Source organism: Pan paniscus, chromosome 18, assembly GCF_029289425.2.
Source record: "Pan paniscus chromosome 18, NHGRI_mPanPan1-v2.0_pri, whole genome shotgun sequence".
NCBI classification, from domain to species: domain Eukaryota; kingdom Metazoa; phylum Chordata; class Mammalia; order Primates; family Hominidae; genus Pan; species Pan paniscus.
In genome coordinates this window covers 16,152,306-16,171,028 of record NC_073267.2, presented here as the reverse complement: position 1 = coordinate 16,171,028, position 18,723 = coordinate 16,152,306, and the positions used below count along the sequence as shown (strand labels likewise).

At 44.6% G+C, this 18,723-nt stretch overlaps 2 protein-coding genes across 2 annotated transcripts in view; both read left to right on the top strand.

Annotated features, from left to right (window-relative positions):
• The window catches only part of LOC134728405 (nuclear pore complex-interacting protein family member A9-like), an 84,377-nt gene that overhangs the window by 26,631 nt on the left and 39,023 nt on the right, over positions 1-18,723 (top strand). The gene's annotated exons all lie outside the window — the stretch shown is intronic.
• LOC134729410 (polycystin-1-like) overlaps positions 1,103-18,723 on the top strand; it is a 40,291-nt gene continuing 22,670 nt past the window's right edge. Inside the window, 7 exon segments of the mRNA XM_063598432.1 lie at positions 1,103-1,477; positions 5,587-5,676; positions 8,531-8,576; positions 11,879-11,979; positions 13,784-13,890; positions 16,111-16,183; positions 18,551-18,688. Of these exon segments, the coding sequence (XP_063454502.1) occupies positions 1,118-1,477; positions 5,587-5,676; positions 8,531-8,576; positions 11,879-11,979; positions 13,784-13,890; positions 16,111-16,183; positions 18,551-18,688 (915 nt within the window). The 5' untranslated portion in view covers positions 1,103-1,117.

The following is an 18,723-nucleotide window of genomic DNA, read 5'->3' as shown; positions in this document are numbered from 1 at the left end:
GAGACAAAATGGAGGAAATCCTAATATTAGGTTAGAAAAGCAATTTTTTGGTGTTTTTATTTTATTTTATTTTATTTTATTTTGAGACACAGTCTTGCTCTGTCGCCCAGGCTGGAGTGCAGGGGTGCGATCTCGGCTCACTGCAAGCTCCGCCTCCCAGGTTCACACCATTCTCCTGCCTCAGCCTCCCGAGTAGCTGGTACTACAGGCGCCCGCCACCACGCCCGGCTAATTTTTTATATTTTTAGTAGAGATGGGGTTTCACCGTGTTAGCCAGGATGGTCTCGATCTCGTGACCTCATGATCTGCCAGCCTCGGCCTCCCAAAGTGCTGGGATTACAGGCGTGAGCCACTGTGCCCGGCCTCTTTGGTGTGTATTCTGATGTGGTGACTGGTAGTTAAATTCAGTGTACATATGAATTCACTCTTGGGACAAAATATGCTGGATTTGAGCTTGTTTTCAGGCAAATCATGTTTCATCTTGCAGAGCTAATTCAAAGTATACTGACTGCATGCACTTCTTCCTTAGGGGAAGAAAACTCATCATAATTTGTTTCTAGGCACATGTTATTAGAGCTAGGATTAAAATAAATCCTACATACTTTCTTTAATATGCTAACATTAACACGTTTCGCTTAAAAAAGTATCGATCATTTATCATGGAAAAATACACCAGCTTACACAAATTCCTAAAGCGTTTTTCGTGTGTGTGTGTGTGCGTGTGCGTGTGTGTGTGTGTGTGTGTGTGTGTGTAGAGATGGGGTTTCGCCATATTGCCCAGGCTGGTCTCAAACTCCTGGGCTCAAGCGATCCACCCACCTCAGCCTCCCAAAGTGCTGGGATTACAGGCGTGAGCCACACACCCGGTCCCAAAGCTTTTTGTGAGATTATATATTTTACCTGCGAAATATATGGGTCAGAAAGATTTGAGAAAGTTGTTAGATAATTCCACCAACAAAATCTCCCGTCCTTTCCAGCTGTGATGGTGAATTCTAAAGTAGAATTCATCTTTGGAGCTTCTCCCTGTAGGCATGCACCTTGCGTTGCACCAGCAAGATGTTGCGCGGAGTCCTCCAGGCCTCTAGAGGGCAGAGATGGTCTCGTTTCCTTGCTGAGCATGCGCCTTAGTTCTCTCCTCTGGGGCTGTGACCGTGGGGTCGAAGCGCGCGTGCGCGGCGGCGGCGGCTGGCGGCGGCGGCGGGGCGGGGCCTGGGCTGTCAGCCGGCCTAGGAGGAGGAAGGAGCCTGCAGCGTGCAGTGTGAGGGGCGGGACCCGGCTGCCGGCGGTTGGTCTAGCTGGGGGAGGTCGGGCCATGCTGGTGGGCCAGGGCGCGGGGCCGCTGGGGCCCGCGGTGGTCACCGCCGCGGTGGTGCTGCTGCTGAGCGGCGTGGGGCCGGCGCACGGCTCGGAGGACATCGTGGTGGGCTGCGGTGGCTTCGTCAAGTCGGACGTGGAGATCAACTACTCGCTCATCGAGGTCAGCGCCCGCCCCGCTGCCCGGCGCCGAGTCGCCGGGCCGGTGGTTCAGCCTCTCTGGGCCGCGCTGGCCTCGTCTCTGACACCGGGCGGTGTGGAGTCCTTGGAGCCCTTACCTCTTCCGAGGCTATGCTGTCCGCGGGCTCCCTGCAGCCCCTCCCCGGTCGCGCTGGAGGGGAGGTTCTTATCATGGGGTCGTCTAAGGACTGAGGGGGTGCCAGACCTCAGGTTCTTCAAAACCCCGACTCCAGATCCCCGGAACACAGACCCCAGATCCTCAAAACCCAGACCCTAAATTCCCTGGAGCCCAGACTCCATTTCTTTAAAATTTAGACCTGAGATCTCCTCGAATCAGACCCCCTGAAACTCAGATTTCCCCAAACCCACATTCCAGATCCTAGAGACCACATGTCTTATCCCCCAAACTCCACAGCCCAGAACCCCCCGAAGTTCTAATCCACTGCTCCTCCAAACCCCGCGGCATGATTTTAAAGAGCATCAATTCCCATCCCATAGATTCTGACCTAGTAGATCAGTATTGGCAACCCTGCGGCCGGAAAGCTATTTTTTATTTCTCCGGCTCCCCTCCACTTCTGAAAATGGAGAGTTGCCAGCTGCCCTGATTGCCTTAATGAGTAGTTAATGGAATTACCCTAGAGATTTGTGCTGAAGGTTTGTGTGTGTGTGTGTGTGTGTGTGTGTGTGTGTGTGTGTGTGTTTTAAATTAAGTTGTAAAGTCCTGTTAAATGTTTATCAGCCCGGTGGGATTATGACCCAGAAAGGTTCCCGTAAAGAGGAAAGGGATGGATGGAGGTAGGGGCAGAATGTCATTTGTCCCGGTAGATGGGAGGGGACCAGACCAAGGCCTGGGCCTCATTTTTGGGAGGGGATTTATGGTGGAGTAGGACAAGGAAGAGGAAAAGAGCGGGTGCCTCGGAGGTAATTTAGGAGAAAACGAAGGAAGAGGCTGGGAAATGCCAAAGAGAGGGATTGGGGAATAAGACCCCAAAGATCGTCTGAAAGCACCTTTGAGCTGTTCCAGGGCTGGCAGTGAAGGGTGAAGCTCTGTGTTCTGCAAAGCGGGCTGCTGAGGATTGGGGGAGGGGGAGGGAGTCAGTTCCACACCCCACCAGCTCTGCGACCTGCCCTTGCTCTAGGTTTCAGTTTTTGTACCTATAGGATGGTGTTGGGAGAGAAAGAGTGGAACCCAGCAGATACATTTCTTAAACAAGCGGATCCGTGATCTTCTTCAAGGCCCCCTTGTTTGCTGCTTTTTCAGTCTGAAGAGGTCAGAGGTCAGACATTGAATGAATCTACCCACTGGCAGCGGCAAGGCTCCTAGGATTTCCTGGGTACATGTTTCTGGGTGCCTATGCCACCTCCTAGGCCTGCACTGGGGACAGGACACGTTCAGGGTGGTATGGCTGTAGACGGCACAGGGCATTTCAGAAGCTGAAATGCAAGAGGCCGGTAAGGCCTCTTGCAACTTGTAGTTTCCAGGGGTTCTGGAAGGAAGGAAAAGACAGGTACCCCCCTCCACCCTCACCCTCATACTAATAGTGACCTTGAGAGCAGAGGACAGGTTTTGTGACCCATTTCGAAGTGTGTTCCTTAAGCCCAAGAGCTGCCTGTCCAGATGGTGTGGGACACTCATTCTTTCGTAAGTAATTCAGATTCTGAAATCAGACATTTCATACTGGCCATCTTGACGTAGATTACATTGCCATCCTGTGTCCTGATTGTACTTTAGGAAAGATGTAGAAATAATCATGATATTTCACGGTTATTTCTTGATTGTGTTTTTTTGTGTTCCTATGCAACTGCTGCCATTCTTCTCTAGCTTTCTCCCATCCTGGGTGTTTTTACATCGTGTTCATTGAGTCAACAACTATTTACTGAGCCCCGGCACATACTGAAGCCTTGTCCCCAGTGTGGATATAGCAGTTCAGTGAACAGAACAGACAAAACTCCATACTCTCATGAGACTGACATTTTGTTCCCTAACAGGGACCTTACTGTTAAAAAAAAAAAATTATACTGGTTGCTAATACTTTAACAATCAGCAGGTTTCACATTAAAAACTGGGTTCTTTATTTCTCTGGAAAACCAGCCGATCTTTAGGCTGCCACACTTGGCTTGGGTTTTGTAGTGATCTGAATCCTTTTGGATGAATGCCCCTTGATGTTGCCTCCCTAACCGGTCTAGGCTGGTGAATTTCCAGTCCCTGCCTTAAATGCATGCATCTGAATCTCTTTGTCACCTGTAGCAAATTCACTGAGTAACTAGAGTAAGCAAGACACTGTCTCAGGCACTGGGGAATGAAGTTGTGGTCACTGACCTCAGAGAACTTTACATACAGGCTTAACCTTATTTCACACGAGTCCTTTCCCAAATGTTCAAATGTTCATTTTATGAGTTAGTCACTTTGTACATTTTCTTAGCTGGTAAGATTCGACTGTTTCATTGCAGCTCGAGTCATGGTTTGTTTCATGGTCATAGAGCATTAACATTTTGGAGGTGAGGCTTTTAGGTGCATCAGACCCAACTGCTTCCTTTTACAGACATGGAAACTGAGCCTCAGAGTGGTTGAGCTGTGCAGGTACATTTAGGAAATTTTCCTTGAGCCCGGTATGTTCCCTACGTATTACACTGTGTTGCCTTTTTCTTCAGAGAGAGATATTAAATAGTAATACAAACTGCTTTTTCCATTTTACTTATTTTATTTTGTTTTATTTTGAGGCAGGGTCTCACACTGTTGCTCAGGCTGGAGTACAGTGGCACCATGATAGCTCACCAAAGCCTCTGACTCCTGGCCTCAAGCAATCCTCCTGCCTCGGCCTCCTGAGTAGCTGAGGCTACAGGCACGTGCCATCGTGCCTAGCTAATTTTTTTTCTAGTAGGGATGAGGTGTGGCTATGTTGTCCAGGCTGGTCTCCTGGGCTCAAGTGATCCTCCTTCTTTGGCCTCCCAAAGTGCTGGGATTGCAGGCATGAGCCACCATGCCTGGCCGCAAACTGATTTTTCTTTGAATCCATATTCTATAGTAGGTGCTTAATATGCGTTGATGTGAATCTGTACAACCACATGAAAAGGAGTGGCTCTGTGTCTACACCTGAAGAAACCGAACACGAGCTTGCCCAAGGCCACGCAACACGTGGAAGACTCAGATGGCATTTGGGCATCTTACTGGGTTAACACTTCGTGTCTGGTAATGCTCAGAATGTAAGAGTTTTAGAGAGTCCTTGAAGAGAGGACAGATATTAAATGTCTTTTTCGTCTCTTTTTCTTCGGAGAATGAAAGTAATGAGAAAATTAAGTTTCTAGATGAATGTTGCTCCAAGTATTTAAAATTATTCAGAGTTAGTAAGGAAGATTTCTGGCCCTCATTCCAGACCTTTAGTTGAGAAATAGAGGTGGGCCCCAGGAATTTGCAATTTATTTTACTTTATTTTATTTTTTTATTATTATTATTGAGACGGAGTCTTGCTCTGTCTCCCAGGCTGGAGTGCTGTGGCATGATCTTGGCTCACTGCAACCTCCACCTCCTGAGTTCAAACAATTTTCCTGCCTCAGCCTCCCAAGTACCTGGGACTACCGGTGCCTGCCACCATGCCTGGGTAACTTTTTTTGTATTTTTAGTAGGGACAGGGTTTCACCTTGTTGGCCAGGCTGGTCTCAAATTCCTGACCTTAAGTGATCTGCCCACCTCAGCCTCCTGAAGTGCTGGGAGTACTGGCATGAGCCACCGTGCCCAGCCAGGAATTTGCATGTTAATAAGCACCTTACTAATGGCAAAGTTTGCAAATTTGTTTTAGACCCAGAAACTTACACGAGCTACCTAGAGACAGCCACTAAAATACACAGAAAAGCATTGAAAAATAAGGCATTGTAATAGGCTGTAGGTGGTTTCTAATCTGAAAAACATTGAGTCACATGATTTGGGAGAGAGTTTGTTGATTTCCCTCTGTCCCCAGTAATGCCCCGTGTTAAAAGCTGGTATATAATAGGTCCTCAGTGAATGTATACTGACTGAGTGCATTCAAGTGTAACATGTGTAGTTAATTCCCAAAGGCAATGTTATGATTTCTGTTTTCCTTCCTTCCTTTCCAGATAAAGCTGTACACCAAGCATGGGACTTTGAAATACCAGACAGACTGTGCCCCTAATAATGGTTACTTTATGATCCCTTTGTATGATAAGGTAAGAGGGGACTGCTTGTCACTTATGATGGGAAGTCACTAGTGTGCCTCACCAGGCTGCACTAACCATGCCCTTTCCTACACTAGCAAATGCTCATCTGTTTTGTAAATTATTAGTGGAATATGGTAATCCTAGCCACATTTGGAGGGAGACAACTTACAAACTGCCTTGATGAATACAGTGGCTCTCTCTGTGTTTAGGGCCATTTGGCAATGTCTAGAGACGTTTTTGTTGTGACATCTGTGGCTGTGCGCTACAGTCACCCAGTGAGTAGTGGCCAGACGTGGAGCTAAATGCGCTACAGTGCTGCCTACGACAGCCCAGATGTCAGTAGTGCCAGGGCTGAGAAACTCTGATTTCATGGAACCCGTTACTTGCAGGCAGCTTAAAGTATTGTTAAAACAATTGTATAAGTAATACATGAATTCATGAACTTTGTGAAAAAAAAAGTCAAGGTCTTTAGAAGTATGTGAAATAAATTTGTACCCTTTTCCCTCCAATTTTACCTCCCTCTGTAGTGATAACCTCTGATAATCTGATAAAGGTTTTTTTTTTTTTTTCTTTTTCTTTTGAGATGGAGTCTCGCTGGGTCGCCCAGGCTGGAGTGCAGTGGCGTGATCTTGGCTCACTCCAACCTCCACCCCCTAGGTTCAAGCCATTTTCCTTCCTCGGCCTCCCGAATAGCTGGGATTACAGGCACCTGCCACTACACCCAGCTAATGTTTTGTATTTTTAGTAGTGACGGGGTTTTGCCATGTTGGCCAGGCTGGTCTCGAACTCCTGACCTCAAGTGAACCACGTGCCTCAGCCTCCCAAAGTGCTGGGATTACAGGTGTGAGCCAGTGTTTCCGGCCCTCTTATAAAATTTTGATGTGCATCCTAACAGATTGCTTTCTATTTATAGTTATTCAGATATCCACGGGTACACATGCATATGTATATATGCAAATACACACAAGCACACATGCACATAGATATGTATCCACAAACACCTCTATACAATCCCATCCTCCCACATATAAACCTTTTATTTGGAAATACAGATTCATAGGAAGTTGCAAAAATAGTCAATATACATAGTTTTGATTTTGATATATTTTTTAATACAAATGAAATCAAACAATAGGATTTATTCTGCAGTTTCATTTTTTCCCCTGTGTTAATGCTTTCAATACCAGAGGGACATTTGGTTTTTTCCTCTTGCGTGCTTTCAACATTAGCATAGATAGATCTACTGACTTTTTTTTTTTTTTTTTGAGACAGAGTCTCACTCTGTCAGCCAGGCTGGAGTGCAGTGGCGCAATCTCGGCTCACTGCAACCTCTGCCTCCTGGGTTCCAGTGATTCTTCTGCCTCAGCCTCCCAAGTAGCTGGGATTACAGGCACCCACCACCATGCCTAGCTAATTTTTTTTGTATTTTTAGTAGAGATGGTGTTTCACCATGTTGGCCAGGCTGGTTTTGAACTCCTGAACTCAGGTGATCCGCCCACCTCAGCCTCCCAGAGTGCTGGGATTACAGGCATGAGCCACCATGCTCGGCCTACTGACTTCTTTTTAATCGCTGCATAGTGTGTCAGAGTCAAACCCAAACTGTAATTTATTTAACTACTTGGACATATAGACTTTCCCCAATTTTAAAATAGTAGTAATTTTAACATAACACACCAGGAAATATTCTTGAACTTAACTCTTCATCCAGAATGCATAGGATTGATTTCTAGAGATGGACTAGCTGGGTCTGTCCTGAAATCTATTTAATTAATTTTTAAATAGTATCAGTATCAGTCTCAAGAAACCAGGAGGCTGGATGTGGTAGCTCATGCCTGTAATCCTAGCACTTTGGGAGGTTGAGGCAGGTGGATCGCCTGAGCTCAGGAGTGTGAGACCAGCCTGGGCAACATGGTGCAACCCCGTCTCTACTAAAATACAAAAAAATTAGCCGAGTGTCATGTGGATGCCTGTAGTCCCAGCTACTTGGGAGGCTGAGGCAGGAGAATCGCTTGAACCTAGGAGACGGAGGTTGCAGTGAGCCAAGATCGCACCACTTCACTCCAGCCTGGGCAACAGAGCAAAGCTCCATCTCAAAAAAAACAAAAACAAAAACAAAGAAACCAGGGTTGATAAGTAAAATGTAGTTTTATTTATTGAATTAATGAGTTAATGTATTGTTTAGAGACAGGATCTCCCTCCGCTGCCCATGCTGGAGTGCAGTGGCACAATTATGGTTCACTGCAGCACTGACCTCCTGGGCTCAAGTGATCCTCCTGCCTCTTCCACCTAAGTAGCTAAGACTGTAGACGCCTGCCACCACACCCAGCTAGTTTTTTAAGAACATTTTTTGTACAGATGGGGTCTTGCTATGTTGCTTAGGCTGGTCTTGAACTCCTGGCCTCAAGTGACCCTCCTGCCTTGGCCTCCCACAGTGTTGGGATTATAGGTGTGAGGTACTGTGCCTGGCCAAATCTAGTTTTAAGAGGTGACTTTAGTTCCTGAAGATACATGCTAACTTGTGCAACTGTAGGCACGTGAGGGCTTAATGGGAGACTCAATTAATAGAATTATAGTATGTTTAGTATTAAAAGACAGTGAGTGGCTGAACCTAGTGTCTTTAGAACTCATGAATGGGCTTCAGCACTGTCTTCTGATTGTTTAGATGAAAACTTCTGGTGTTCAGCTTCAGCTTGTAGCTTCTGAAGAGAATCAGTGCTCAGTACCATGTAGAAGAACAAGGCTTACTCTTAGAATTTCATTTCCGGTGTAAAAAAATTTCAGATTAAATGATAACACTAAACTAAATTAAGCCAGAGTCACAATTCTCATTTCTTGACATTACATTTTCTTTTTTTCCTTTTAGGGGGATTTCATTCTGAAGATTGAGCCTCCCCTGGGGTGGAGTTTTGGTAAGTTAACTGAATCACTAGACATTCTTTGTAAAAGATTAGATGATATGCCGAATATTAATTTAGGCTAGCAGAGTGCATAAACTATTAAAATATTAAGGATCATTTCCAGTATGGAAGAGGGTTTGTATTCCTCCCCTCCTTGCCCCCATCACTCTGGTTTCGTTCGGATTTACCTTAATCTACCTTAAGACTTTCTGTCACCTTTGAAAAATAGACATCTTTTCTTCTACCTTTCTGGAAACTCCTCCCTTGCAGTTTCACTCATTACGTGGCCGTAGAACAGTATAGAAATCAAGAGTGGGGACTTGGTTCCCATCCCAGGATGGCTTCTTTTTTAGCCCCCTCAGTTTTTTAATTTTTTATGGAATTAATTGAAACATTTAAAGATTGTGAGATTTGTCATAAAAATCCAGATTTATGTCCCATGAGATGAGAAGACTGTCAGCCTTAAACCTTACCAGTTAAATACCTTTGGGCAAGTTACTTCCCCCGTGTCAGCCTGGCTCCTCACTGTCGAGCAAGGGTAGTTATAGTCCCTGCCCCACTGGGTACTTGGAGGATTAATAAACCAATACTGAGTGTTCAGAGTGGCTGGCACGTAATTAGCAAGTACTCAGTATTCGAAAACAGCCCTTCTGCACACATCCCAATAAAAGCTCCAAACTTTCCTCATATAACTGTCTTCAGGCATAGCTGGGGAGTTGGGGATGGGGTTGAGATCAGAAGAGAGGGTCTGTTTTGATGTAGTTTACATTTTTGAAGAGGAGAGACTCTTGATGTTTCAGCAGAACAGGTGTGGGTGACCCCAGTCCATGGCTTGGGGAGAGGAGTAGGGATCACCGTTGTTGATATCAGGCTTGCTCGTGCATTAGACAAGGAAGAATTTAGCACCTGCCATCACCAAGGCTAAAATGAGGCCCAGGCAGCTGACAGCTAATTTGGCTCTGTGAGAGCAGCTCTTTTATCAGTTTGTAGTCAGGGATAGGGCGGGGGGTGCCTGGCTGGTACGTTCCAGAAAGCTGGAGAGGAATGTAGCCCTGCTCATGGCCAAAGCAGAAGTCCAGATTGGTGGCCTGGAGGAGTGTTGTGTTTGCCACCCCCCACCCTACCCCCAACTGGTGCTGTTGATAAGCTTTTTAATTGAATTATGCTTTCAGAAAAGTGCCTTGGATGAATTTTCACTAAGTGAACACACCCATGTATCCACCATCCAGATGACAAGATAGCACTTCACCAGCACCCCAGAAGTCCCCATCCTGGGTGCTCATTAGCCATCCCACCCCACCCTCCAGGTGACCACCACCCTGACCTTCTACAAATGAGAGATCCATTTGGTCGTTTTGAACTTTATACAAATGCTATCATGCAGGGAACTTTTTAATATCTGGTTTCTTTCACTCAACATTATGAACTTTATCTGTATCATTTGTAGCTTTAGTTCATTCTCTTTGCTGTTCAGAATTCTGATGCATAAATATAAAATTATTTATATTTTATAAAATATTTATATTTTATTAAATATAAAATTTTTTATATTTTATAAAATATTTATATTTTCTTTTCTTTTTTTCTTTTTTTTGAGACTGAGTCTCGCTCTGCTGCCCAGGCTGGAGTGTGATCTCGGTTCACTGCAACTTCTGCCCGGGTTCAAGCAATTCTTGTGCCTCAGCCTCCTCAGTAGATGAGATTACAGGTGTGCACCACCACACGCAGCTAATTTTTGTATTTTTAGTAGAGATGGGGTTTCATCATGTTGACCCAGGCTGGTCTCGAACTCCTGACCTGAAGTGATCTGCCCGCTTTGGCCTCCCAAAGTGTTGGGATTATAGGCAAGAGCCACCACGCCTGGCCTATATTTATATTTTATATTCATATTTTGTATCAGTGATCTCTTCTACTGTTGATGGCCATTTGAGTTGCTTACCGATTTTGGCCACTAAGAGTAGTGCTCCTGTGAACATTCTTGTATGTATATTTTGATACATGTGTGTCTGCATTTTTGCTGAGTATATCACAGGAGTAAAGTTGCTGAGCCATAGAGCTGATACATGCTCAGCTTTAGGTGTTTGCAAACATCCAAAGTGGATGCACCAGTTTGTGTTCTCCCAGCAGTGTACAAGGGTTTCCATTGCTCCACATCCTAACCTACACTTGGTATCGTCAGTTTTTTTTAATTTTAGCCCTTCTGGTAGGGGTGTGGTATTATCTCACTGTGGCCTTGATTTACATTCCACTGATGGCCAATGAGGTTGCACACTTTTTCGTATGTTTATGTTTATTTGCCATGGGCTAGCTATTTTTGTAAGATTCCTGTTCAAGTCTTTTGCCCATTTTTTATTGGAGTCTGTGTGTGTGTGTGTGCGCGCGTGCATGTACGCGTGCAAGCACGTGTGTAATTCATCTTAACTGAAAATCTCATCTCATGGTTTTCCATTTTTTCCTCTACTCATTACTCCATATTCTTCCTAACCTTTCAAAAACTCAACCTTAACCCCTATTATGATGAACTCTTCAGTTAAAAAATGGAGTTAATTGCTGATATTGAAAAATCAAGAGATGGTATATAAAATCCAGATTTCCAGTTTTTCGGAGAAGTTGGAAGCTCTGGCAAAGCATGGTAGTGGTTGGCAGACTTGAGTGGCAGTTGTCTCCTTTCAATTTGCCACAGTCCCCCTGAGGATGCTCCGCTTACTTCGAACCCATGAGGCCCCTGTGGCCCTGGAGTTTGTGTTCCTGGTTTAACATGGCTGAGCTCATGTCCTTGGTCAGAGAACAGATCCAGAGCCAGACTTTTAGGGTCGAATTGGGGCTCTGTCACTCAGAAGCTCTGTGATCTTGGGAGCTCCTTTAACCTTTCTGTGCCTTAATTTACCCCTCAGTAAATTGCAGCTATTACTGCCTGTCTCTTAAGATAATTGTGAGGATTAAAGGCACTCAGCTCAGTGCCTGGTCAGTGATGAGCATTCAGGAAATAAAATTATTTGGTGCTCACTGAATTTTCACTGGAACTCTGAGATATAACTTAGCTGAAAGGCGTTGTAAAATTATTTTATACTCTAAACACGAATTCCCTCTGGGGCAGGAAACCAGGAGGCTAGGGGGATAGGGGTGAGAGGGAGACTTTTCCCAGAATACTTTTTTGTACCTTTGGATTTGGAAACACACGAGTGTATTAAGTGTTCAAAAGTAAAATGAAATCTGAATAATAAAAATACGTTCTACTTAGGTTCACTGTACCCCAAAACTAAGCTTGCCTTTGTGTCTTGTGCCCCCGTTTCCTCCCCTGCTTCGTTCCTCAGAGCCGAAGACCGTGGAACTCCATGTGGATGGAGTCAGTGACATCTGCACAAAGGGCGGAGACATCAACTTTGTCTTCACTGGGTTCTCTGTGAATGGCAAGGTTTGTCTTTGGAACTTGATTATTTTTCCTGTTCACTCTATAATGTATACTAAATCCTTTTTTAAAAAAATGCAGGATACTTTAACCTGGGGACTTTGATCCCACAGGGGACCCATGGATAAGTGGCAAGTGAGCCTGTGAACTCTGTACTTCATCCTGTGTAGAACGCAGCAGGTGTATTTAGGAGTGAGATTGAGGTTGCTGGTCATCCCCTCTGCTCCCAGAGCATAGGCTGTTGGTGTTTTTATTTTTTTATTTTTTATTTTGAGACAGGGTCTTGCTCTATTGCCCAGGCTGGAGTGCAGTGGTGCAATCTTGCCTCACTGCAGCCTCCACCTCCCAGGTTCAAGTGATTCTCCTGCCTCACCCTCCCGCTCCTTCACCCTCCCGAGTAGCTAGGATTACAAGTGTGTGCCACCATGCCTGGCTAATTTTTGTATTTTCAGTAGAGATGGGCTTTTGCTGTGTTGGCCAGGCTGGTCTCAAACTCCTGACCTCAGGTGATCTGCTTGCCTCCACCTCCCATAGTGCTGGGATTACTGGTGTACGCTGTGCACCCAGCCGCTGTTAGTGTTTATGTCAGGGATGGCCTTTTACAGGGATGCCGAATTGGAAGGACGCACTCTCTAAGCCTTGTGGCATCTTGCTGTCCCTGTGGGTGAATTGAAGTCAGCTTCTCCCAGAGAGAGCGTGCATCTGCTTCTGACATTTACCTAGGAGGATTCCCATCATTTAAGTCCTGAGATTTTTTTGGACCGCCATAGTGGTGTGAATTTAGAGTCCTAACGGGTGTGTGCCCCAGCTCCCGCGATTCAGATTCTCAGGGGAGAGTCGTTTTTCCTCCACCCGCCCTGTGCCTGAGGTTGAGATGTGCTTCCTTCCTTCCTGTCTTTCTCTTCATGATGGGCTTCTTTCTCCTCTACCTTTGCGGTGAGGGGGAGGCCCTGCCATCCCAGCTGTATGTGTGGGCTTCTTGTTAGAGATGGGGATCTTGGGTAGTTTTTTCTTTATCGATGGTTTGCAAAATAATGGTGAATCTTTTTTTATTTTTATTTTTATTTATTTATTTTTTTGAGACAGAGTCTCGCTCTGTGGCCTAAGGTGGAGTGCAGTAGCGCAGTCTCTCTCACCACAACCTCCACCTCCTGGGTTTGAGCAATTCTCCTGCCTCAGCCTTCCCAGTAGCTGGGATTACAGGTGTGTGCCACCTGACCCAGCTAATTTTTATATTTTTATTTTTATGTATATTTACTTTTTTTTTTTTTTTTTTTTTGAGATGGAGTCTCCCTCTGTCACCCAGGCTGGAGTGCAGTGGCACGATTGCAGCTTACTGCAACCTCCGCCTCCTGGGTTCAAGTGATTCTCCTGCCTCAGCCTCAGGAGTAGCTGGGATTACAAGCATGTGCCGTGACGTTCAGCTAATTTTTGTATTTTTAGTAGAGACAGGGTTTCACCATGTTGGCCAGGCTGGTCTCAAACTCCTGGCCTCAAGTGGTCTGCCTGCCTCAGCCTCCCAAAGTGCTGGGATTACAGGCGTGAGCCACCACACCCACCCAGACCAATAATGGTGAATCTATAACTGATGATGTCTTAGATTCATTGAAATAGAGTCTTATTTTACTGTTACTGTTCCCTCTCCTACCTCATCCCCAGGAAACATATCCATGATTTATATCATCTTTTCAATGGGATTCTTGACCCAAAGAGGGTTCCTGGCTCCACCTGGGAGTTGTAAGCAGGGCTGCCAGTGCTTTGAGAGGAGGGTGCTTTGCTGGGTGGGCCCTAACTTTCTTCTCCATGGCAGGTCCTCAGCAAAGGGCAGCCCCTGGGTCCTGCGGGAGTTCAGGTGTCTCTGAGGAACACTGGGACCGAAGCAAAGATCCAGTCCACAGTTACACAGCCTGGCGGAAAGTGAGTAGCGTCCTGTCTCTTAGTGTTGCCTTAGAGCCGGGCTCTGACAGGGGTCATGGAGCTGGGTTTGGGAGTTTGGATTCAGGGAGTTCTGGGTTCAGATCCTGATTCAGCCTCTTAACTTTGGGTGAGTTCATGCCCCTCAGAGTGCTGAGTTCCCCACATGTGAAATGGAATCCATTTGACCCATCTTGCCTAGCACTGATGGGATGATTAAATATGAGTTCATACTGGCCAGGCATATTGGCTTGCGCCTATAATGCCAGCACTTCGGGAGGCCAGGATGGGAGGATCACTTGAGTTCAGGAGTTCGAGACCAGCCTGGACAACATAGGGAGACTCAATCTCCACAAATAATTTAAAAAATTATATCAAGTAGAGTCCCACGGGGGAGAACAATTAGCTGGGTGTGGTGGCATGCTCCTGTGGTCGCAGCTACTCGGGAGGCTGAGGCGGGAGGATTGCTTGAGCCTGGAAGGTTGAGGCTGCAGTGAGCCGTGATCATGTGCCACTGTGCTCCAGCCTCGGCAGCAGAGCAAGACCCTGTCTGAAACAAACAAAAAAAGAGTTAATACCCATAAAGCACCTGCTTCAAGGCCTGGGGCTTAGTGGGTCTTCATTTAGCAGCTCAGCCTGGCTCTGGAGCCTGCCAGCCTGGGCTTGAATCCCAGCTCCCCCATTTGCTGGCTGGTTGACCTAGGGCAAGTTCCTTAACCCCTCTGTGCCTCAGTTTCCTCTTTTGTAAATGAAGATAATTGTGGAACCTATCTCCTAAGGTACTGGAAAGATGAAATTAATATTATTACTTCAAGCTGCCTGGCATATTAGCTCAAATAGGTTAGCTCAGTTATGATTAGAAAAAATCATTATCATTATTATAGCAAAACTGCTTTGTAGTTGGAACAGATGCCTAGCTGACCTTGCTGAGTCAGATTTAAAGCATTTATTTAATGGATGTATATAGTTGAGTTGTAAATGTTAACAGATATGCCAAGATTAATACCAGAATAGTTCAAACTGATAATTCCGAAAGCGTTCAAATCATTACTAACTCCGTTAATATACAAACTGAGTAAATTGCAAAATAGAAGTTTATAATGAGTCTGTCAGTAAGTTATTCAATTTTAAAGTTATTATTGTTGAAACTAGTTTTCATTTTTGAAATAACATTTACTTCTGCTTGACTGGTGCCTCTCCAGCCCTGGTGTGTAGCAGGAATATGGAGCTGTCATTTTTTTTCTGGGCTAGTAATTTGATGTTGACCTTACTAGAAAAAAATAGTGTCTTGAGCCTTCTAAATACCTTTCATCTGCACTAACTGAAACAATGAAACATGTAGCACTGGGCTATTATGAAAATGAAATAGAAGCTCAATCTTACCAATACTTGTAGTAATGTGATTTCCAAGCCCTATCCAGTTATTGCAGGCAAGATTTGATACAATAAAATACCACAGAAGAAGAAATCAAATGCATTTTCTAGTTCATTTCACTGGACTTAGCCTCCTCATTTGTCAGTTGCCTTACAAATTTGAAGGGATAAACATGTTAGTATACTGGCAGCAGCATTTCCAGCTTTAGCTCGGCTCACTCTGGTGTTAGTCTGTCTATGGCTAGTAGAGTAATTTTCATCAGCTGCTGGTTTCTTATCTCAGTTGCTTTGTGCAAAAACCCAGAATGACTTATCTGTGTTTCTCTAAAGCCTTTTTTCTGGGATTCAAAGCTTGTGATAGTTTACCCTGCCCTGTGTCATTTGCATCATCTTGGGTCAGCGTCCCCCTCAGCCTGTGCATCTGTTCTGTTCTTTTTCACCCCACTTCTCCCTTCCCATGTGTTTCCTTGGACACTTCTGTCCCCTTCTCCTTGTCAGTTCATGCCTGTCACCTCTGTCAAACCCAGTCGAATGTTCTGTGACTGGTCCCTGCTGTGCTACAAGGATTGGTTTTATGCCAGAAATCCTTGAGATTAAGGGAGACGTAAGCACTCCTCTTTCCGATCAGCACATGGAGCACCCCTCTTGGCACACAGTAAGTGCTCAATAAGCGCTCTTTTATGCAGATTTGTACAGTGAAGGATTGAATTTCATTCATGCTCATTTAACAAGCTAATGGAAGTTTGCGATAATTCCAACATTGTTTTCTTGTGCTGCCAACATTAGTCATAGAATTAGAAATACTTGGGTTTTTTGGAGAAAGTTAAATGGTTATTTTTTATGTCTTAGGTTTGCATTTTTTAAAGTTCTGCCTGGAGATTATGAAATCCTCGCAACTCATCCAACCTGGGCGTTGAAAGAGGTGAGTGTGACAGCTACGTCTATAGCCATGCCAATAATATGCTGGTCTTGGGACAGATGTAGGGCTTTTCAATTTAGGATATGAAAAGAATTTATGGTTTCTCCAGGACCAGATGAAGAACCAATGGTGCTGTTGTTTAGTTTGGTAGTTATTTATAAGGTGTAACTCCTCACTGTAGCAGACGTTGCTTGTGTTAGTTTCAGTTTTAGGTGACAGTGTTGTCTTCCTGCTGTGAAATAGATCTGTTTTATTAACTATAGCTATTTTAAACTAAATCAACAACAGAAGGCCCTGACGAGATTGATTTGTTGTTCTTTTTTCAGCCTGAAACAGAAATCTGTAAATATACTAAACATTCTAGAAACTGTGGTACGCGTGACCAAGGAGAATGTATGAGAATGTTTATTGCAGCTTTGTTTGTAATAGCAAAATATTGTAAACTACCTAAATGCCTTTTAAGAGAAGAATGGATTGGGGTTCCATCATACAATAGGCTGCTGTATGTCAGCAGTAATGAATGAACCAGAGCTACATATATTAATGTAACTACATTTAAAAACAGAGTTGAAGGAAATATGATTTTAAATACTTGTGATAATCATTTATGGATACAGTCTTTTTTTTTTTTTTAAAGACGGAGTCTCGCTCTGTTGTCAAGACTGGAGTGCAGTGGCGTGATCTTGGCTTATTGCACCCTTGGCCTTCTGTGTCCAAGCGAGTCTCCGGCTTCAGTCTCCTGAGCAGCTGAATTACAGGGATGTGCCACCACGCCCAGCTAATTTTTGTATTTTTAGTATATATGGGATTTTGCCATGTTGGCCAGGCTGGTCTCGAACTCCTAGCCTCAAATGATCCACCAGCCCCGGGCTCTCAAAGTGGTGGGATTACAGGTATAAACCAGTGCACTCGGCCAGATACAGTCTTTTTTTTTTTTTTTGCAACAGGGTCTTGCTCTGTTGCCCAGGCTAGAGTACAGTGACATATTCATGGCTCATTGCGGCCTCTGGTTCCTGGCCTTAAGCGATCCTTCCACCTTGGCCTCCCAGGGATCTGGAACTGCAGGCATGTGCCACTGCCCCTAGCTAAGGATACAGTCTTTTTTTTTGAGATGAAGTCTTGCTCTTGTTGCCCAGGCTGGAGTGCAATGGCGCGATCTCAGCTCATTGCAACCTCCGCTTCTTGGGTTCAAGCGATTCTCCTGCCTCAGCCTCCTGAGTAGCTGGGGTTACAGGCACCTGCCACCATGCCCAGTTAATTTTTGTATTTTTAGTAGGGACAGGGAGGATACGGTCTTATGTAGAAAAATTATGAAGACATGTATGGGAATAGCAAACGCTGTTCAAAATGATACTGACTTCTAGAGAAAGAGGGAGGAGGGGGACTTTGGGGTATGCCAGCATCTTGAATTGTATTTTTTTAAATTTGTTTAGCTGGTTAGAAGGTATGTAAGTGTTCTTTAGCGTATCTTTTTTTGTTTGACTGAAATAGTTAATAGTCAAAGATCAAAAAAGGAACTCCACCTAGTAGGTGAGGTTCTGTAATAGCCGTGAAAGACCAAATTAAAATAAGACTTAAGGGACATCTTGACATGTTAGCTTGTGTGTTAGTATTGAAGCTGTATCTCATTTTTGCTAAAGAAGCATTGGAATCAGTATTTCAGCTTCTACTCTATATGTTTTATTATTATTTTTACTCTGTAGGTTTTACGCACTTATAATTGATGATAGTTTCACACCTAGATGTCTCTTCTTACTGTTTATGACTTTTGGTTTTGGGGGTTTTTCTCTTCTGCAGCAACATTTAAAAATATTTTATTCGAGGCTGGGCGCAGTTGCTCATGCAGTGAGCCGAGATCACGCCACTGCACTCCAGCCTGGGTGACAGAGTGAGACTGTCTCAAAAAAAAAAAGAAAAAAATTCAAGAATATCATGTGTCTCTGTTGACTCACAAGACATTGCACATCTACACTGGGAGGCAGTGGTATGTGATGGAAAGTACACAGGCTTTGAAATCAGACCTGGGTTTAAACAAACCTCAGCTTTAAACAAATTCCTCTTCCTAGCTGTGCGACCCTGGGCCGGTCACATTACCTTCCTGAGCCTCCGTTTCCTTATTTGGAGAATGGTGACCCATCATAAGGAAGGACAGTCGTGTCATCTTTCCCGGGAAGACTGTGCCAGTTTTTAACTTTGCAACTTGAATATCAAGATTTTTGTTCCTTTTTTCTGTATTAATGTGTCTTAGATTTCAGAAATACATATATTGACATGAAACTTAAAAAAATTTTCCTATAATGTGGCTAATTGATGGTATTCAGAACATGTAAATGGAAAAGGAAGTTTTGTCTTTTTTACCCCCTGGCATAGGATGTCCTGGGCTGCAATGTCTCACCAGTGCCTGGGTTCCAGCCCCAAGACGAGAGTCTGGTGTATTTGTGCTACACGGTCTCCAGAGAAGATGGCTCGTTCTCTTTCTATTCCTTGCCAAGTGGGGGCTACACTGTGGTGAGTGAAGCAGATTTCCGTTCTGTTTATGTCTG